General features: G+C 39.3%; 1 protein-coding gene across 1 annotated transcript in view; it reads left to right on the forward strand.

The window, feature by feature from the left end:
* Positions 1–18198, forward strand: part of LOC306857993 (RNA binding protein fox-1 homolog 3-like) — a gene marked incomplete at its 3' end in the record, with an annotated part of 143801 nt that overhangs the window by 123162 nt on the left and 2441 nt on the right. The window contains exons 7-11 of the mRNA XM_079398326.1: positions 556–616; positions 1939–1992; positions 10590–10722; positions 11190–11229; positions 14242–14306. Of these exons, the coding sequence (XP_079254452.1) occupies positions 556–616; positions 1939–1992; positions 10590–10722; positions 11190–11229; positions 14242–14306 (353 nt within the window). The remainder of the gene's footprint in view (positions 1–555; positions 617–1938; positions 1993–10589; positions 10723–11189; positions 11230–14241; positions 14307–18198) is intronic.

Consider the following 18198-nt stretch of genomic DNA (forward strand, 5'->3'; position numbering starts at 1 on the left):
GCCATAAGTGTTCTGATTTAATTCATTTTCTGGTGTTATGTGTAACCTGGAGAGCTTGTACAATATAACTCCTCCTTCCTGAGGTTAAATATAGAGCTCATGAAGCCGCCACCTCAGGGTTGTAGTGTCTGGGAATATGTAGAACTGTCTAGACAATGTGGCAGATTAAATTGCGGAGAAGGCCTCGAGGAAGCTCCCTCAGCTTGGCTAGTGGGGAATTCCAATATTCTCTGGGTTTCATTTCCAGAGTTGCTCTGTTTCATTACATGTTGAACCAGATGTCATCATCCAGCTCTTCTACAAACAGCCTGGATTAGATCCTACATCCAGCAGGAAAACAGAAGATCAGAGCTTGATGGATCGCTTTCATTTTTTAGCATCTCATAATTTTTCAACTGATAATTAGAGCATGTGAATGTTGTTGGTTTTTTTTTTTACTTTTTGCGGAGAAGCATGAACCAGATTTTTGTCACACTCATGGCTGTGGCATATGTGCCTGTATTCTTTGGGTTTTGATTTGGGTTTTTGTTTCTTATATCTACTTGTTCTTCACAGGTAAATAATGCAACGGCACGAGTAATGACAAACAAAAAAGTGGCCAACCCATATACAAACGGTAAGAGCTTTTGTTTTTCACTGTAAAAACATTCAGTGGCCCCAAATGCAATTTTATACGTAAAATGAATGAATTTCATTATCAAACCAAATAACATATGCACAAAAAAGAGCCTAACCCTAACAGTATTTCTAATGTAAAAAAAAAAATATTTAAAACCCAATTTTATATATTTTTATAAATAATTATATAAAATTATGATTAATGTTTTTTATTATTATTAATTTTAAACCACAACAATTATTTATTTTTATAAATAATTTAATGAAATTCTATTTTTATTTTATTCATTTATTTATTTATTTTTGGTACTTAATAAGTACTTCTGTTAAAAATAACATATATTTGTTTAATGTTTTTTGTTTGATAAATGTGGGCTATTTAAAATATAAATCTCATTTTGATATTTAACTATGAACTGTAACTATGAATAACTATTTTCCTTTTTTTTCTTTTTTTTTGGACAGTGTATCTAATTTTTTTGTAACTATTTAAAACACAATTCTTTCAGATTTTGTTTACAACTGATTATATAAAATTACTTGAAACTTATTTAAAACAGAATGATTTATTATATTTATAAATAATTATATAAAATTATTGTTTTTATTATTATTTTAAATAATTTTAAAAAACTCCTTGTCATCAAGTATAATAAGAATGATGTAATGTCCACTTTGTTTCCCGCTAAAAAGGGGGTTAATGTAAAGAGTGATCTCTTCCTCTGCAGCTCTCCTTATGCTGTTTGGGAGCTCCGGGGGGAGAGCTTAGCTGATAGGGATCAGGGTAGAGAGGTGGCTCATTCAGCGCAGGGGTCTTGGTGGGGTCCTGAGCTCTTCCGCTGATGCTCATTCCCTCAGACTGCAATGGAGAGAGAGACAGAGAGGGGGAATAAAAGAATCAAATAGATCAGCAGCAGTGTAGACCCCCCAGCTCTACTTCAGTCACAGCCAATGGGGAGTGAGAGGAGGCTATTTTACAGCCCCATCTATCACTTGACAGCACACCGGACAGCACTCACTACTCTCTTGCTCTCTGTCTCTCATCCTATATTGCTCGCACTCTTCTGAATGCCCCGATATTGCCGCCCCCTAACTCCTTCAACTTAATGTCGCCTTAAATATTTCCCCGTCATATCACATCTCCTCCTCTCCCTCCTCCCCCTTTTCTTTTGTTCTTTCCTCCGAATCTCTACAGTTTATTTTCAAATTCCCGCCAGTCCCTTGAATTAATCGGCGAAAGATGGAGAAACAAACACTCCACAGGTCAAGGCGATAAGCATTCGCAGCTAATTCTCTCTTCCCCTGTGTATTCCTCTACAGGCTGGAAGCTGAATCCAGTGGTGGGAGCTGTCTATGGTCCTGAATTTTATGCAGGTAAACTGCATTTGAGTGTTGTGGTCACAGGGCCCCGCTCAGATACTTACTTTGATTCACTGTTCGTCAGATGTGCTTTGATTTCTAGATCAAATTCAGACACAGGCGCTTCAGAGAGACACTTAAGAAATGATTTTTAAATCGCGACCCAGTTCTCCCATCTCGCACGGTGCATTTGACAATACGCTAATCAGCCAGGCCATCATTTCCCACTGAGATGAAACAGTGGTACGGACTGTTTTCTGAACCGCAGTTTAGGAGCCGTCTTTGTTTGACTGACTTGTTGTCTTTTTTGTGCTGTTGTTTGCCCTTTCGGTCTTTGATTTCTTTATTGCCCTGAGTTCTTTGAGCCCTTTGCATCCTAATGAGGGGGAAATGGTATTACAGTATTTCATTTGGAAGAAGTGCTGAGCACATAGCAGCTCTTTAACGGCCTGCCTTTTTGCTCATTAGACTAAAATCTGTTCATTTCAGGACAGCTTTACAGCAAAACTCTAAATAACCATCGGTGACAGAAAGCAGTCGTTTATCATTTTTATCTGACTTTTTCCTCCTCCCTTTCCTCCCTCCCTCCCTTGATTCTGGCATGCATAAACGCACAATCCAACACAGCCGTTACACGAATCGAATGTGCGTGATATGCATATGTAGCGCGCGTAAAAATGCAAATATGCTAAGAAATCCGGTGCGTGTAAAATGTTTACGCATGCTTTGACCCCTAAGTATGCTCTGAAACATGCATGTGACTCCTTCTCTAATCGCAACAAATATACTTCCATGCCTCCCATGTGAACATACAGCTTCCCAAAACATCCCATCAAATCAGATTTACCCTCGTCCGGCACTTCAGCGGCTTGGCTCGGGGAGCCTGTGTCGCTTGATTTATTGGATGCTAATTTTTCAAGTCGTCTTAACATGCCTCTAAAGTTCGCCAAGCCTAAACGACACCATATGCATCCTCTGTTCCCTGGGGGGCGACCGGTGGAGAAGAGACAAAATGGAAATAAGATATAGATTTCGCTTCCTAAATAAGGAACCTTCCGGAATGGCCGAAACGGACGCCCACGTGTTGCCCCTCGTTTCCCTCCCACCGTTCAAAAAAGAGGGAAGCTTTCACGTGAAATAATTATGACTGCATTTAATGTACTTTGTTGGGGGAGGGGGGCGGTACTGAAATCGGATGTAAAGGTGATTAATCACTGTTTATCAGTCCGAGTTTCTGTGCGGGAGATCAGCGGAATTGGGCACCATAAATCGTGGGCTGCTGACAGCACACTCCGTCTCCATTCGTCCGGGTGCTACAGGTTTATTGTCCTCAAATCCCATTCAGGAGAATGACTGATGAGGGCCGCCGACTGCCTGCTTTTAACCTCTTCCAGGGAAGTCGGGCTTCTCTCTTCCCCGTAAGACTCCCTCCCTAGCTCTCATTTCTCCACTCCTCTAGCTTTTCAGAGCCTTCTCTCGACATATATCGCTAATTCTATTTCTCTCTTCATCTAAGCCTGAGGTGTTTTCCATCTGCCCTTTTCTTACTCACTCACTCTATCTTTAAATCTCAATATCTTCCTTCTCTCGTCTTCCCTCAGTCTCTCTCTCTCTCCCTCAGGCTCTTAACTAGCACTCGGTAGCCAAAGCCAAATTAGAGATGCAGACGCGAGGCTGAGGCGCTAACCGTGCACGGGAAACTTAATTACGTAATCTTAGGGTAGTTTTTCCTAACTTGCTCAATCCGAACGGGCAGCACGGCAGCACAATAATATTGATTGACTGACAGCTCTCTCAGCCAGTGAATTCGGTCCATGGCAGCATGTTGAGACAAACGCAGCCAATAAGATTAAAATGCAAAGTAGAGAGCAATACATTTTCATGTTTTAAATAAAGATGATAAAATATTTTCAGGGGTGTTTGGTTCCAGGCCATGTGTGTCTGATCCAGAAAAATCATTGGGTCCAAACTTACTATACACAAGTAAGTGGACTCAAGACAGTTTTATTTCAACACAAGTACTCATTGCATTCTCAGTGTTGCCACGAGAGGGAGCTATAGCGGGCATTAGCTAGATGAATGAATTTAAACAGTTTACTACTGTCATGGCAAAACTCTGAGAATCAATTTGATCTATTTAATTAGTTACATTAATTAGATACATAGGTTAACTGATAAAATGTTATAAGTAGCTATTAAAATGAAAACACATGCAGTTTAAAACTGATAGTTCACCCAAAAATGATTTACTCACCCTCATGTCATTCCAAACCTGTATGAGTTTCTTTCTTTTGTTGAACATAAAAGAAGATATTTTGAAGATTGCTGGTAATCAAATAGTTGATTGAAGTCAGTGGGGACCAACAACATTTGGCTCTTCAAGAAAAAAATCTTCTGAATGTCGTCTTTTGTGTTCAACATAAGAAACAAACTTATACAGATTTGGAAGGACAGCAAGGTGAGTAAATGATGACAAAATTTTAATTTTTTGGTGAATTGTTCCTTTAATAGAGTCCCTTAAATTAGGTCTATGGTTGACACAAGCTCAAGATATTTTCATGTTTTATCCTACAACATAAAATACATAAGTAATACCCCATGAGTGGTTTTTTTTTTAGTTTTTTTATGTTTCTTGAAGAAGGTGGTTGCTAATTCTGAGGATATTAAATGTCAACATGCTGAACAGCAGAACTATTCACTAGTCCACTTTTACAGCCTTGTTGTGTTTATACTCACGCTCTTGTAAACTATTCTAACTCAAACTCAGAAATAAATATATTTTTACTTGTAGATTGTATTTAGGCTTCAAAATTCTGAAAAGTTGTGTTCATTTGTAAAGATTATGTTGATGAACAAAGCATGTAAGAATCATAAACTTATTTTCTGCATTTTTTCAAAAGACAATGGAAAAAACCTATTGGCTTTTTGTAGAGGGAATCAGAGTGATGCTCACTTCCGAATTGATTCCAAAATTCCAAAAACCTGAATTTAACTTTAAGTATACAAGTGAAAAAGTGAAAGTGATGTGACATACGGCCAAGTATGGTGACCCATACTCGGACTTTGTGCTCTGCATTTAACCCATCCAAAGTGCACACACACACAGCAGTGAACACACACCCAGAGCAGTGGGCAGCCATTTATGCTGCGGCACCCGGGGAGCAGTTGGGGGTTCGGTGCCTTGCTCAAGGGCACCTCAGTTGTGGTATTGAGGATGGAGAGAGAGCACTGTACATTTACTCGCCCCACCTACAATTCCTGCCGGACCTGAAACTCGAACTCACAAGCTTTGGATTACGAGTCCGACTCTCTAACCATTAGGCAAGCATACTTGTGTAGAGTACATTTGGGGCCTTATATTGAAGCACTTAACGGTGCACCTATGTGTGTGCACTTCTTTAAAAGTGCTGGAGCATTGTGGGCATTTTGTGCTTTTTCAATTACAAAACCACTCAAATGGATCCATAATTGAAATTAAGCAGTCTAATTACAATATTAGAAGTATCGGGGGAGGAAAAAAACTCCCTTTAATCTAGCAATGGTGTAATTTTCCTCATGATATGGGTTTATCGGTGGTCTGATTATCTAAAGACGTTTCACAATAGCACGCAGTCTGTGAGAGGCCCTCACCCGGCGATTTCCAGCCGCACCATATTAAAGGAACCAGTCTTGCAGTAAATGAAAGAGTCCCAAAAGGGTAGGGGATGTAATTGCCCCCACACCTTTATCCAAACAGCCCAATGGGATGCTTTCCAGCACTAGAGATGCCCCTGTGTAAACCCAGGTAGATGCAGCAGTGTGTCAGCGACCTTATCGCTTTAAACTGTAGATGTGCAGATGTGAAGGGTTTCGACCCTCTCCACCTTCTCTTGTGTTGAAATAACAAGGGAGCACGAGGAAGATTTATGCTCACGTACACTTTTGCCGTTGTGTGTTTCGTAGGCTTTATGGAGTGTCATAACTGGCTGGAATGATTTATGGCTTATTATTGAATCGGTGCTGCGTGCAGACCCATAGCTCATTATGAGATTACATTTATGTACGTCATGGCACACATAATGTACACACACACAATCAAAAAAAATATAAGAGCATTGCCCATGACTGGAATTCGGGATAAATTGACCATGGCCTGGCATACATCAGAGACGACCACTGTTTGGCATATTAACACCGACTCTATAGCTTAAAAGGGACAAATTAAAATGTCAACGGCTCTGCGCTATATCAAAACGAAAGAGCAAACGCCTTACCTTCAGCCATCTGTCTTTCTTTTTCTTCTGATGAAGGGCTGTGCCGTACCTCTCCACCACTGATTGGTGTGTCGCATACAAGAGGTTTTATTGTTTGTTTGTTTGTTTGTCTGAGAGGAGATAACGGAGTCAAAGGGAAATTATACCAGCACTTGCAAACCCCAGAGCCAAAAGTTTGCTGAATGTGAATCGAAAAAGTCTTTACACCAAGGCTGTGTGCTGAATATATAGACATACATATATGTGCTTAAAATAAACTCAGCTGACCTCATTAAAGTGGTTACTTTGACACATATTGAGTGCTGCTTGGCTGATGTCTGTACAGTAATGATCAGGAGGAGGCACAGGTTTTGTTTAGGGACATGAAATAACTGAAGAGGGCTGTCCTGCTCCTCTGAGATGCAGGATAGACAGCGATAGTGTCATCGGTGCATAAATGAGAAAGAGAGCTTTGTGGGCTGCACTGCTGGACTGTGTTTTGCTTGCACAGTACTATGGGTAATTATGGCGCTGTCATTGACTCATCAGAGCCATACTCAGTGAAGGTTAAAGAGAGGCTTGGGTGTAACATGTTCTTGATTTCTTTTTTTTTCTTTTTTTTTTACTGTTTTACTCATTTTCCTGATGTTCTATTTTGTTGATTATGTAGGTTTTTTTTATACTTCTCAAATTCGTTTTTCTAATGTCTCGTTCTCTCATATTATTTGGGTGAATCCCACACTCTCAAACCTGTCAAGAACATGCACGGGTCATATGTCACAAAAATTATGTGCAAGTAACGGAACTGCACACTTTCCGACACCCAGCTTATATATGTATGTGAGTTAACTGTGAATTAACATGAACTAACAATGAACGACTGTATTTTCATTAAAAAAGATTAATAAAGTCTGTAATAAATGTTGTTCATTATTCGTTCATGTTAGTTAATACATTATGTAATATAATAAAACGTAATAAAAAATATTTAACATTAATATGTAATTTAAATAAATATTTTAATGTAGCTCAAAGGGAATCATTTATGATTTTATAAGGAATTTGAACAGACTCACTGTTACGGCGATTCACTGAACGAGCCGTATAACATCAACTCTGCACTAGTTGACTCTGAAAACACTATTTAATAGCACAGTAACAAGATCGGCAGTTTAAGACATTAACTTGTGGGCACAAAACACAAGATACTTCTCTTTTTAATATAAATGAGATTTTATTTATATAAACCTAAGACATAAACTAATCTAACACATGAAAACACACATTCACACGTTGCAGAAAGAAATAAAGTAAGGAAAGGATGAGTTTAAGAGAATGAAAATGTGAAATCCCAAGTTTACAGCTGTTCAGTTGCATAGACCTGAACAACCATCAATCACTTATTTAACCCTCGCTTTGAGTTTCTCAATGAGGCTAAAATTTATATTAAATACACAGATTCAGTTAGAACCTGGAGGTGTTACTTGCTTGCTTTGCCTGTGTTAAGGGGTTTCCTTTGTGTCGTCGTAGTCGTTGCAGACAGGGGGGTTCCCCGAAGTGTCTGATTGGTTGAGAGTTCAGTAGTCTTTGAAGTGAAGTCTTGGGCGTTGGCTGAGGATGCGGAGTTGGTCTGGTCGAAGTTTGAAGCGAGTGCAGTCGGAGCTGAACTTTGCAGCAAACTTACATTAGAACACGAAACTCCACGGAAAGAAAAGAAACTAAAGTAAAAGAATAAGAATAAAAGGATGTAACAAGACTAGGTTTTCTTCTCATTGTGGTAGCAGCTGGCATGTGGGCCAGAGCATGCTGAAAGAGCAGCGTCAAAACGCGGTGGCAAAAGAGAAGAGGAGGAGAAGGGAGAGGACCAAGAGGTTGTAAGAGAGCATTTTTAAGAAGAAGAGAGAGTTTGATGGTGTCCAGAGTTTTTAAACTCGGCTTTCAGACCGTCCCATCTGGACACCTTGACCAATTAGATACTGTACTTGATCGGGGTATTGCTTTGTTTCTCCACCCCACTAATAAATCAACATGTTATCTGTTCAGTCAGAGGTCCGAACTTTACAGGCTCTTGCAAAGTATACTTTTGAACATGATTTCTATAACAAGACTATGATGCATTTGACAAAGAATTAATTGGAAGAAACATTTAAAGCATGATTTTTCAAACTCATACATACCAAACACGCATATGAATCCTTCAGCTATTCAATAATGATTAAAAAGACATACATAATATTTGATTAAAACATGATAGTCTAATATGTGGGTTACAAACATAATATGGAGTTCTGCATAGAAATGTCCTTTTAGGATGATTTTAAGTGCATATGAAAAAGAAAGTCTTTGTATAGTTCTATGGAGAACGAAGGCATGTTCTTTAGACAAAGGAATTTTGGTTTGGACTGTCTTCTATGTGGGGGAGAAGTCAGTCTAAGGAAGCTTGTGAATTCAATCGTGGAACACGTGATGGCCATCTCTTTGACCATCAGTCTTGATTATTTGCCCCAAATTTGACGGTCTCCTTCTTGAATTGGGATCATCAATAAGTGTTCTTTTGTCTCATGGTTGTAAGCTGTTTTGTGAAAGAGGCTTGCTGGTTAGTTTGCTTGCTTCAGACTAGTTGGAGCTAGGAATCTGATTTACGACTGTTTCCTTGGGCCTCTCTGTGGGATTCCAGCTCCTCATGTTTCAATGTTCTGATCGCATCTTAAATTTGTCTGATTCAGTCTCTGATATTCTACAATTAGCTAACATTAACTAATGGAACCTTATTGTAAAGTGTTAACAAAAAAGGTGCTTTTATACCTAAAGTCATCCAGTCAGATTAGAGCTTGTGAAACTGAGAAAGAGCTTTCCACTTTTATGTGCAATATGCATCTAATGGATTGCGGGCAGTCTGTGGGAATCTGTGGCCGAGACTGTATGAAATGTGACCTGGACATGTTTTCGCCTATTTATTGTTACACACACTGTTTCAAGTTTCATTCTGTCTGTTTCACTTTTACATCCGTGTATGTTTCCTTAACGTGCATAAAGCCTGATTCTCTCTCTCTGTCTCTCAAATCTGCCACCTCTCCCAGTCTTGACCCTGAGTTGTCCCTGCTCTCCTCCAGGCTGGGTTTGGCCCCAGTGGTGGCGTGAGGCTGGGGAAGTGTGTGGGGGGAGAGAGATGAGGGATGGCGCCAGCCTGTGATTGCATCTCTAAACAATCCTCTCCATCTGCTCACTCAGCCCCGCGTGCCAGCACCTTGTGTCTCACCTACAGCAACCTACCATCTTCCCTGCCTCGCACACACCCCTCCAGAGCGGTAGAGCAGCCAGACACACTCACACACACCCCACGCTCAAGCTTTCAGAGATAACCACAATAGAGAGGCTTCCCCAGACAAGGGATGCCTTAGCGTTTCGTTCTCCAGGCGCTCAGATTAATGCTTAATATTCAGTTGATAAAGCCTGGAATTTTTTGTTTAGTGCAGTGTGCTGCTTCTCATTTGGTGTGGATTATTTTTAAGAATTTAGCATATTGTTGGGCCTGTGTTGTTTATGCTCTCATTTAATTCTTCATGATAAATCAATTACTGTGTCAGATGCACAATATATCTGTGCCACACTCGATAGCACAGAAGTTGATATTTTTTTAAGATTACATTTTCCATCATGTAATGATCACTAAAGCTTAATCTTTAAAAACTTAAAATTTTAAAATATATATTTAATAAATCTGTCATTAACATGAAAATAAATATTAGCCAGAATTTTAATATTGATGAATCAGTTGATCCACAAGTAACTTGCAATTCCAACCACAAATGTTGGCAGTAATCCCAGAAATCCATATTTGTCATTTGTTTAATTCGTTTATTAACTTTACAATTTTAATATATTTATTATTATATTTTAATGTTATTACAATATTGATTGTTTATCAATTATCTTTCATAACAAGACACTAATTAACAGCTTGTCGTATTAGCTATCACTTCTGCCACAAGTAACGTGCAATTTTATGTTTCAACCATGTCATCAGAAGTCTCAGAATTCAATGGTGCACCTTTAATAAATATCACCTTTTGATTTTGAATGCCTTTTTTTTTTTTACTTTTGTATGTTAAACACACTGTTAACTGTATCAGGTTGCCACAAATCTGGGTCCTGAAGCAAAACCAGTTGAGAATCACTGGCTGTATCATGCTGCCATGCTTGATGTGTTGTGCCAACATAACGCACCGTTTGACATCCGTCGGAGTTGTTTTAAAGCATCACATTTTAGGATGACAGTGTGTTGTCACACTACTGACTGAAAGCCGATTGGCGGTGACAGGTGTGCCTCTTAGAAGAAAAAGCTTATGTCACCTTCTTTCTTCTCTCCTTTTCTTACAGTGACAGGCTTCCCCTATCCCACCACAGGGGCGACGGTGGCTTACAGGGGCGCCCACTTGAGAGGCAGAGGTCGTGCCGTCTACAACACGTTCCGCGCCGTACCTCCACCCCCTCCTATTCCTGCTTATGGAGCGTGAGTAACCCTTCAGCCAAAACATAAACATACAGTATCTGCAAATGGCTCACTTTGTTTTGCCGTCCAAGCCTGAGGCCATTATTAGGTAAAATTCAGCACTTAAAAACGCTGTTATCAAAGGGCCATTTTCGTATTATATGTGCTACCACCTTAACCTGCAACATGACCGCTTGATGGCTATAAAGTGCGTTACACTCTAATGGCGAGCCCTACTGGTTTTCCCCAGTGACAAGACAGAGCAAAGCCCATTATAAAGCAACATTGTTTTTCTCTAAGCAGAGAAAGTGGCCATCTTTCCTAATCTGCTCAATTTTTTTTCTCTTCCTCACAGTCTGGAGTGCATTGTTTTGTCTGCCGAATGAATGCATCGCTGCATAATTTCTTTTCTATACAGCGCGAAGAAACTCCATGGATGTTCGGCACTGATGTATTGTGTTTTGTTATTTCTTGTTGTGTTTTTGCAGTGTGGTCTACCAAGATGGCTTCTACGGTGCTGAGATCTATGTGAGTATGCACTGTTTTTCCCCATTCCAATGTTTTTTCCACTGTTTCTGTAAAAGAATGCAACGTTGAGGACATGGCACTCACGTTGCTCGCGTTCACTGAGCCTAACCTGAGCAGCTGGTGCTGAATTTTTCATAAGGCCAAGGGTCAGCTCAGGTCACCATGTGCAAATCCACCAGGATGGCCTTTTGTGGTGTACTAAAAGCCTTGTAGGCGTCCCCTGTGCATACCGTTAGATGGCACAATGAAATCGCACATGGCTCAGCCTCTTCAAACTTGGCTTCCTTTGAATCCTGTAGATGATCTCTATGGGTTTTAGGATAATGCTAACATGTACAGTGTGGAATGAACCAGAAACAAACCTGCCTACGCACTTAACGTCTCATTCTTCCACATTTTATCTCTACCGCTGCTTGGTTTTGCTCTAAGTGGGTGGAAAATCATGCCTGATCAAGTTGATGAAGTCGACGTTACAGTGATTTTGTTTTAATTTATGGCACGCATTTGATCCGCCTTTCCCTCAGTTTCCATTCAAATACAGCCCAAAGGCCTCAAGCTACAGCCCGAGATTGTGCCCAGGCCCTATTGTTTTTGACAGGCCGTCAGAACGTATTAGTCAGTCAGGTGATCAGAGAGCGTGCCTCCCTTTCCCAGGATTATTTCACTGCTTGAAAAATGGAAATTAATTCAACATTTACATCTAAAACAAGACAAATGAACGTGGACGTAACTGCAATGCCTTTACCTGGCGCGCACGATAGTATGTTTGCCGCCAAGTTTGCAAGCTCGTAGCCAGTTCCGTGGCTACAGTCCCAGATAGATCTCATAGTCGAACGGATTTTGACGAACGCACGTAGTATGTTTGCTTGCCAATAAAGTCAGAATCCTTCTCTGTGGACCACAACATCAACTTTTCGAGTAACCCAAAGTTTAGATAACTTATAATGAATAGTTCAAATAAAGATCACTCACTTTCATGTTGTTCCAAACCTTTATGTTGAATATTTAATCGATCTTCACCATGTAACTTGATGTTTTCTTCACATACAATGATTGAGTTTGAAGTGATCAGGTGCTGTCAAACTCTAAAAGAGCACTGTTAATGTAGTCTTTAAGACTCATGTTCAATATATTCACTACCGTTCAAAAAGTCTGGGGTCAGTAAGATTTAAAATAATAATAATATTAATAAATAATAACATTGATGATAATAAGAAATGTTGCACCAAATCAGCATATTTGAATGTTTTCTAAAGGATCATGTGACACTGAAGACTGGAGTAATGATGCTGAAAATTCAGGATCACAGGAATAATTCAATTTTAAAATAGATATGAATAGAAAAGTTATTTTAATTTGCAAAAATATTTAACAATATTTACTATATTTTTATAAGCCTTACAAAGTGACATAACATTTGTGTCATGAAAAGATGTAAATTAAGTCATTATTCACTGATATTCTTCAACTCTGCTGTGTGAATCTCAAATATGCCTTTTATGGTGCAGGTTGGACATCAGTAACCTTAAACATTACTGATTTTCACATGTCTCCTAACCAAATGCCAAGATATCAAGCTTGAGATTTTACAATGTTTTTAAAGCAGGCAATGGTCAAAATCTTGAAATATTTTTATTATTATTTTATTTATTTTTATTTAAAAAAAGTTTCCACAAAAAGCAGCATGCAGGTTTGGAACGACATGAAGCTGAGTAAATAATGACATAAATATGTGGTTGATCTATCCCTTTAAATCCATCTGTGTGAGCCAGTGAAACCACCGTAATTAGGAAACTGTAACTTCTACAGAATCCATGTACACAATCTTCTGTGACCTGATTTTTCTTCGACTCCAGTAACTAAACATTTGATCTTAGCAGAGTAGCATCGGACATTAATCCCGAGCTGAAAAATAAATGAGAACATCTATAATTCAGCGTGCAGTCCTGTATCTGCGATGCCTCAGTCCTGCACGAGCTCTGGCATCGCGATTATTCACATAATTTACCAGTGATGTCAGCGTGCAAAAATAACAAAGAGCGGAGCTACGTTTCATTAAAACAGACACTTCAATAAACACCCCAGCCACTTAGATACTCGCTCACAGCAAATACATTCCCTGTTGTTTAAAGCTTGACATGTTTGGAGTGTAAGCACAAAACGTCACCCCGAGAAGACTAGCAGACAACGGTTCTTGTGGCGAACAGTCTCGGCTAATGTTATTTGATGCTGCTTACAACACGCCTATTAATAGCTAGCTTGAATGGAGCAATTAATAGCTTTGTCAGATGTCATCTAATGCTTACACAAGCAATATTTAGTGTTGTCTTGTGCCGTTCTCCAGCCACGGATGAGCACGTTGTGTGTGTCAAGACCGCTCCCCTGGGCATCGAGCCAGGAGACTCGTATTGGCCAGCCACATTAATTAAAAGGCCCCTTCAATAGCTTCAGCCAAATCTTCCATTTGGTTCATTCGCAGTAAGCAAACATTGACTGATTTTAATTGTTTATACCAGATTGCTACTTACCATGCTGATCGATAGTTGCCCAGCCCTGCCATTTCAATTGATGGGATTGATGCACACTGGAAAGACAAGCCGTTGGTCGCACCTCTATTGCTGCACTCAGCGTAGATAAGTGGAGACGCTCAGATGGTTCGCTTTCGAACTGGGGCTGTTAGGCATCTGTGCCGAGATCTATATGAAGAGCTAATGCAGTCAATCTGACAATTCCCCATTAAACAAAAAGGCTTCACAAAAAGCTGTATTGGCAAACTAAATACCACCTAAATCACTCAGCGTTGATTTTAGTGAGCATTGACAGGGCTTTTCAGCAGCACTCTTAAGGTTGTAACTGAGCTTTTGGGATTCACTGCATTGTTAGGATCTGCAAAGAGATGGGATAATGTATGAACAGTCCAGTTGTATTGTGGACAGATGGTTCTAAAAATTTCATGTCACCGATGCCCTGCTGTTTGCTTGTGTCTGACGGATGCCCTTATGTAATTGACAGGGTGGCTATGCAGCATACAGATATGCCCAACCAGCCGCAGCAGCTGCAGCGGCCTACAGTGACAGGTAAGAGTCCTTTGCTTTCTGTCTGTCTTTTATTACTTGGTTGATGCTTTAAGACCCCATTAAAACAACACTGGTGATTTGGGTCTATGTATATTGGCCCTGAAGGCATCTAAATACAGTATTTGACCCAAAAATTTAGTTTTTTGATCATTTTCAATAAGATATCAAAGAGTGAACTAATTCTTAATTATCTAATCGAAACCATTTGAAGTGAAGAAAATCACACTTTTTGAATTCGAATGGAACTAGCTATCCAGGTTCAGAGACTATTTTAAAGAAATACAAAAATGTATTTTTCTGGCTGCTGATGTTAATGCAGAAAAAAAGAAAAGAAAAAAATAATAATATAGACAAAGAATTTGCTTTGGCTTCCTCACAGTGATAGTATAAAAGCCATTTATTTAGTTTTGGAAATAAAATAAAAAATTTACATTGCACTTAATGTTTTATCTCCAACAGTATAAATGGATATAAAAAAAAAAAACATTTTTCAAGCCACTTCTTTGGGTCTTACCTCATTATTTGACAAATTGAGATTAAAACCATTAATCTTTCTCTGATTTCAAAGAATGATGGTTATGAATAAACAGACCATGTCTTTTAAGGCCTGGCAGGACATTATGCACTGCAACTTTTAACTTCATTTGAGTTCTGAATCATCAGTTTGAGTGGCATCAGTTTACAAATCTGGTCTCTTATTAAACTGGGTTAAATTAGATCATTTAGAAACAGGGTTGTCCAAACTATGGCCCGCGGGCCATCTGCAGCCCCCTATCACTCCTGTGGCGGCCCGCAAGGGATTTTTAAAAATGATACGTATCTGCAGAGGTGGGCAAACTATGGGCGTTTTCATCCAGCCCATGAGGCAGTTGTTCCAAAATAGCTAATTTGATGCAATATCAGTAATATCCAATAGATGGCGCTGTAGCCTGTAGTGCAGTAGGCTATAATAACCCCTGTTGTCCCGCCGCTCCGACGCGGCCACCGGAGCAGATCACGGCCACTCCAGTCAATCCGCGGCACGTTTCAGAAGCGGCTCTCCGCACGGCTTCACTAAAGATAGGCTCCTAGTCTATTATTGACGGACGCCGCATTTAAGCCACAGAGCGAATACAAAATAAAAAGTCAAAATAGCTATATACACTACAAAACTGGCACAATTGTAAATAAGTTACTTGTTTAAAAAATGTGAAAGTGTTAATTTGTTTTGAAAAATGCCTTGTATTGGAACCGTTTTAAAAATGCTTAAAATGCTCTATAGACTTTCCAGTATCAGAACAAATGCCAGCTCACGTAATGTGGAAAACTTGATGTGGCCCTCGAGTCAAAAAGTTTGCCCACCCCTGATTTAGACATTGCTTCCCTATCTTTGAAACACTCTCGCCCTTTAAACTTGAATTCAACCTGAATTTCCATAACCACTTAGCTTACTCACTTCAGGCCAGAGGTTTGAGTGTGTATGTGTGTGTGAAGACGAAGGTGGTGCAGGGTTGTCAGTAATTTATCCAGGACCTGTGGGGACCCTGTCAGGTTGGATCAGGCCAGGCGCTGGTTTAATCTAGGCAAGATTGAGCGTGTCGGTGCCGATAAGGCACGGTCCTGCCTGCCAACCTGAAGAGCCCAGATAATGTAAGATTTATCAGAGCCAAGCACAGATCCACATCAGAGCAGATGACAAGACTGGCATTCCACCACACTTATTTCAGCCCCTTCCTGCGTCCCCTCTTTCCCTCCAACTCTCCTTTTCTCTCTCTAGCGCTTTCTGCATCGCTTGTCGTTCAGCTCCTTGCTTTCACATAAGCCAGCTCTGGGTTTTGCACTCTAATTTGATATGTCATGGCGGAGGGGTTTAAAAGTACGTGTTTAAATGACACAGACTCCTGAACTCACCTCTTAACAGAGTATTAATTCTCTTATCATTTACTCACTCGACTGACTTTCTTCTGCGGAACACAAAAGAAGATATTTTGAAGAATTTTTCAAACGTTTTTGTCCATACAATCAAAGTCAGTGGAGTTCAAAATAACATTAGATTCCATTGACTTCCATGAACAAAAACAAACACTGGGACATTTTTTAAAAAGAACTTATTTTGGGTTCCCCAGATGAATGAAAGTCATATGATTGGAGCAACAGAATAATGAAAAAAAAAATATTTGCATAGCTTTCCTTTTAAAGAATGGGATAGTTAACACAAAAATTAATGATTTTGTGTTTCATCTTATGTTGTTCCAAACCTGCATAAATTTTCTTTTGTGGAACATAAAGGAAGATATTTTGAAAAATGTCTTTTTTGTCCATACATGAAAATGGTTATGGTTTGGTTATGAAAATTTTTCACACACAGAAAAGAAAAAATGGTGTGGAAGCGGTTTTCATTCAGAAAATGTTAGCAAATTTAGAAAGAGCAAATAACACATTGAATTAAACATGAAATTTTTAAATAGAAAAAAATGAAATGGTATTTTGTTGTGAAACATACTCCAATAATCTTTATTTACAACTACGTAAAAATCTTTTTCACACTGCCGTATCTTCTTTTGTGTTCCTCAAAAGAAAGAAAGTCACAGAAGATGAGTAAATGATGACAGTATTTTCATTTTTAGGTGAACTATCACTTAATTATCAAATGGAATCCACTTCTCTGAAATCACTCTTTTTGAATGGAACTAGCTATCCAGGTTTATTTTGGAGTGGGTCATTCCCGCTGCCCGGTTAAGCTGCAGGTTAAGTAGCCCAGCCCGGCTAGAGTGTTACGGGGATTCCCAGCCAGCCTCGTCTGCACTGTCTGTCACAAGCAGTTAAAGTCCCCTCCGCTGGGCTCTCTCACTCCTTTGAGCTAGCCTGACCTTTGATGTTGTAATAATCCCAGACGACAAAAACCTGGTCAGATCCGATAGTATTTCCATATGTAATAGCATGTCTGGGTCCAGGATTTCCCCTCTCTCTCCTCTTTTCTCCTCTCTCAGTCTGTGCCCTCGGCACCCGGCTCGGCCTGCCTTATCTGCTCCCCACAGGCCCTCATTTGCAAGCGTGTGTTTGTAGGGAAAGTCAACAAATGAAGAAGGGAAGTGCTGGGGGTTAATAAATAAATAAAGGAAGAAGTAAGGCCCATCTTGGAGGAATTAGTTCCAAATCGGTACCAATGAAAAGAGTCAGAGAACGCCACCGCCACCACCAGCCCTGTGCCTCTTTACAGTGCAGCCTGGGTAAACAAGAGAGAGCAAAGGAGCATGAAAAGGATAAAGAGAGCTGTGAACATAAACTCTCTGCCTCCTTCACTCGCTTTTTTAATGCACACGCACAACACCACAAACTCCAAAGCATCCATACATTTCTTTCCTTGCTGGGTCCTTCATGTTCTGCAGTACTTTTAGAACTTTGTAACTTTGAAAGTTTGAATGTGCTAATGTTGTCATTTAAGGAAGTATTTATTGAAAATGTGTTTATTTATTTAAACTTGATTATTTACTTGCTTACACAAGCATGAAAACTAAATGAATTCATATATTTTTGCATTTTTTATGTTTGAACATTTAATGATACATGTTTGTGTAATCATATTTCAAATAAGAATATCAATGATTAGCATAAACCATCACATAAGTGATCAAATCCTTTGCTAAAAATTGTTTATTTTTTGTTATTTCTTTTTCCACCCAAATTTTGTCACTTCCTGGTCACGTTTGATAGGGATTATAACATGAAAATAAATTATATAGAATGCATACATAGAAAGTGATGTTGAGAACATAAAAAAAAATAATTACACAACATTTTGATTAGAGGAAAGAAAATAAAAGAAAATATTTCTTTTCAAAAATGGCAACATACACTCAACATAAAAAATGGCAACATACACAAATAATTTTAGATTCACCCCGATGTGCAG

The sequence above is a fragment of the Barbus barbus genome (genome assembly GCF_936440315.1).
Source record: "Barbus barbus genome assembly, chromosome: 38".
NCBI classification, from domain to species: domain Eukaryota; kingdom Metazoa; phylum Chordata; class Actinopteri; order Cypriniformes; family Cyprinidae; genus Barbus; species Barbus barbus.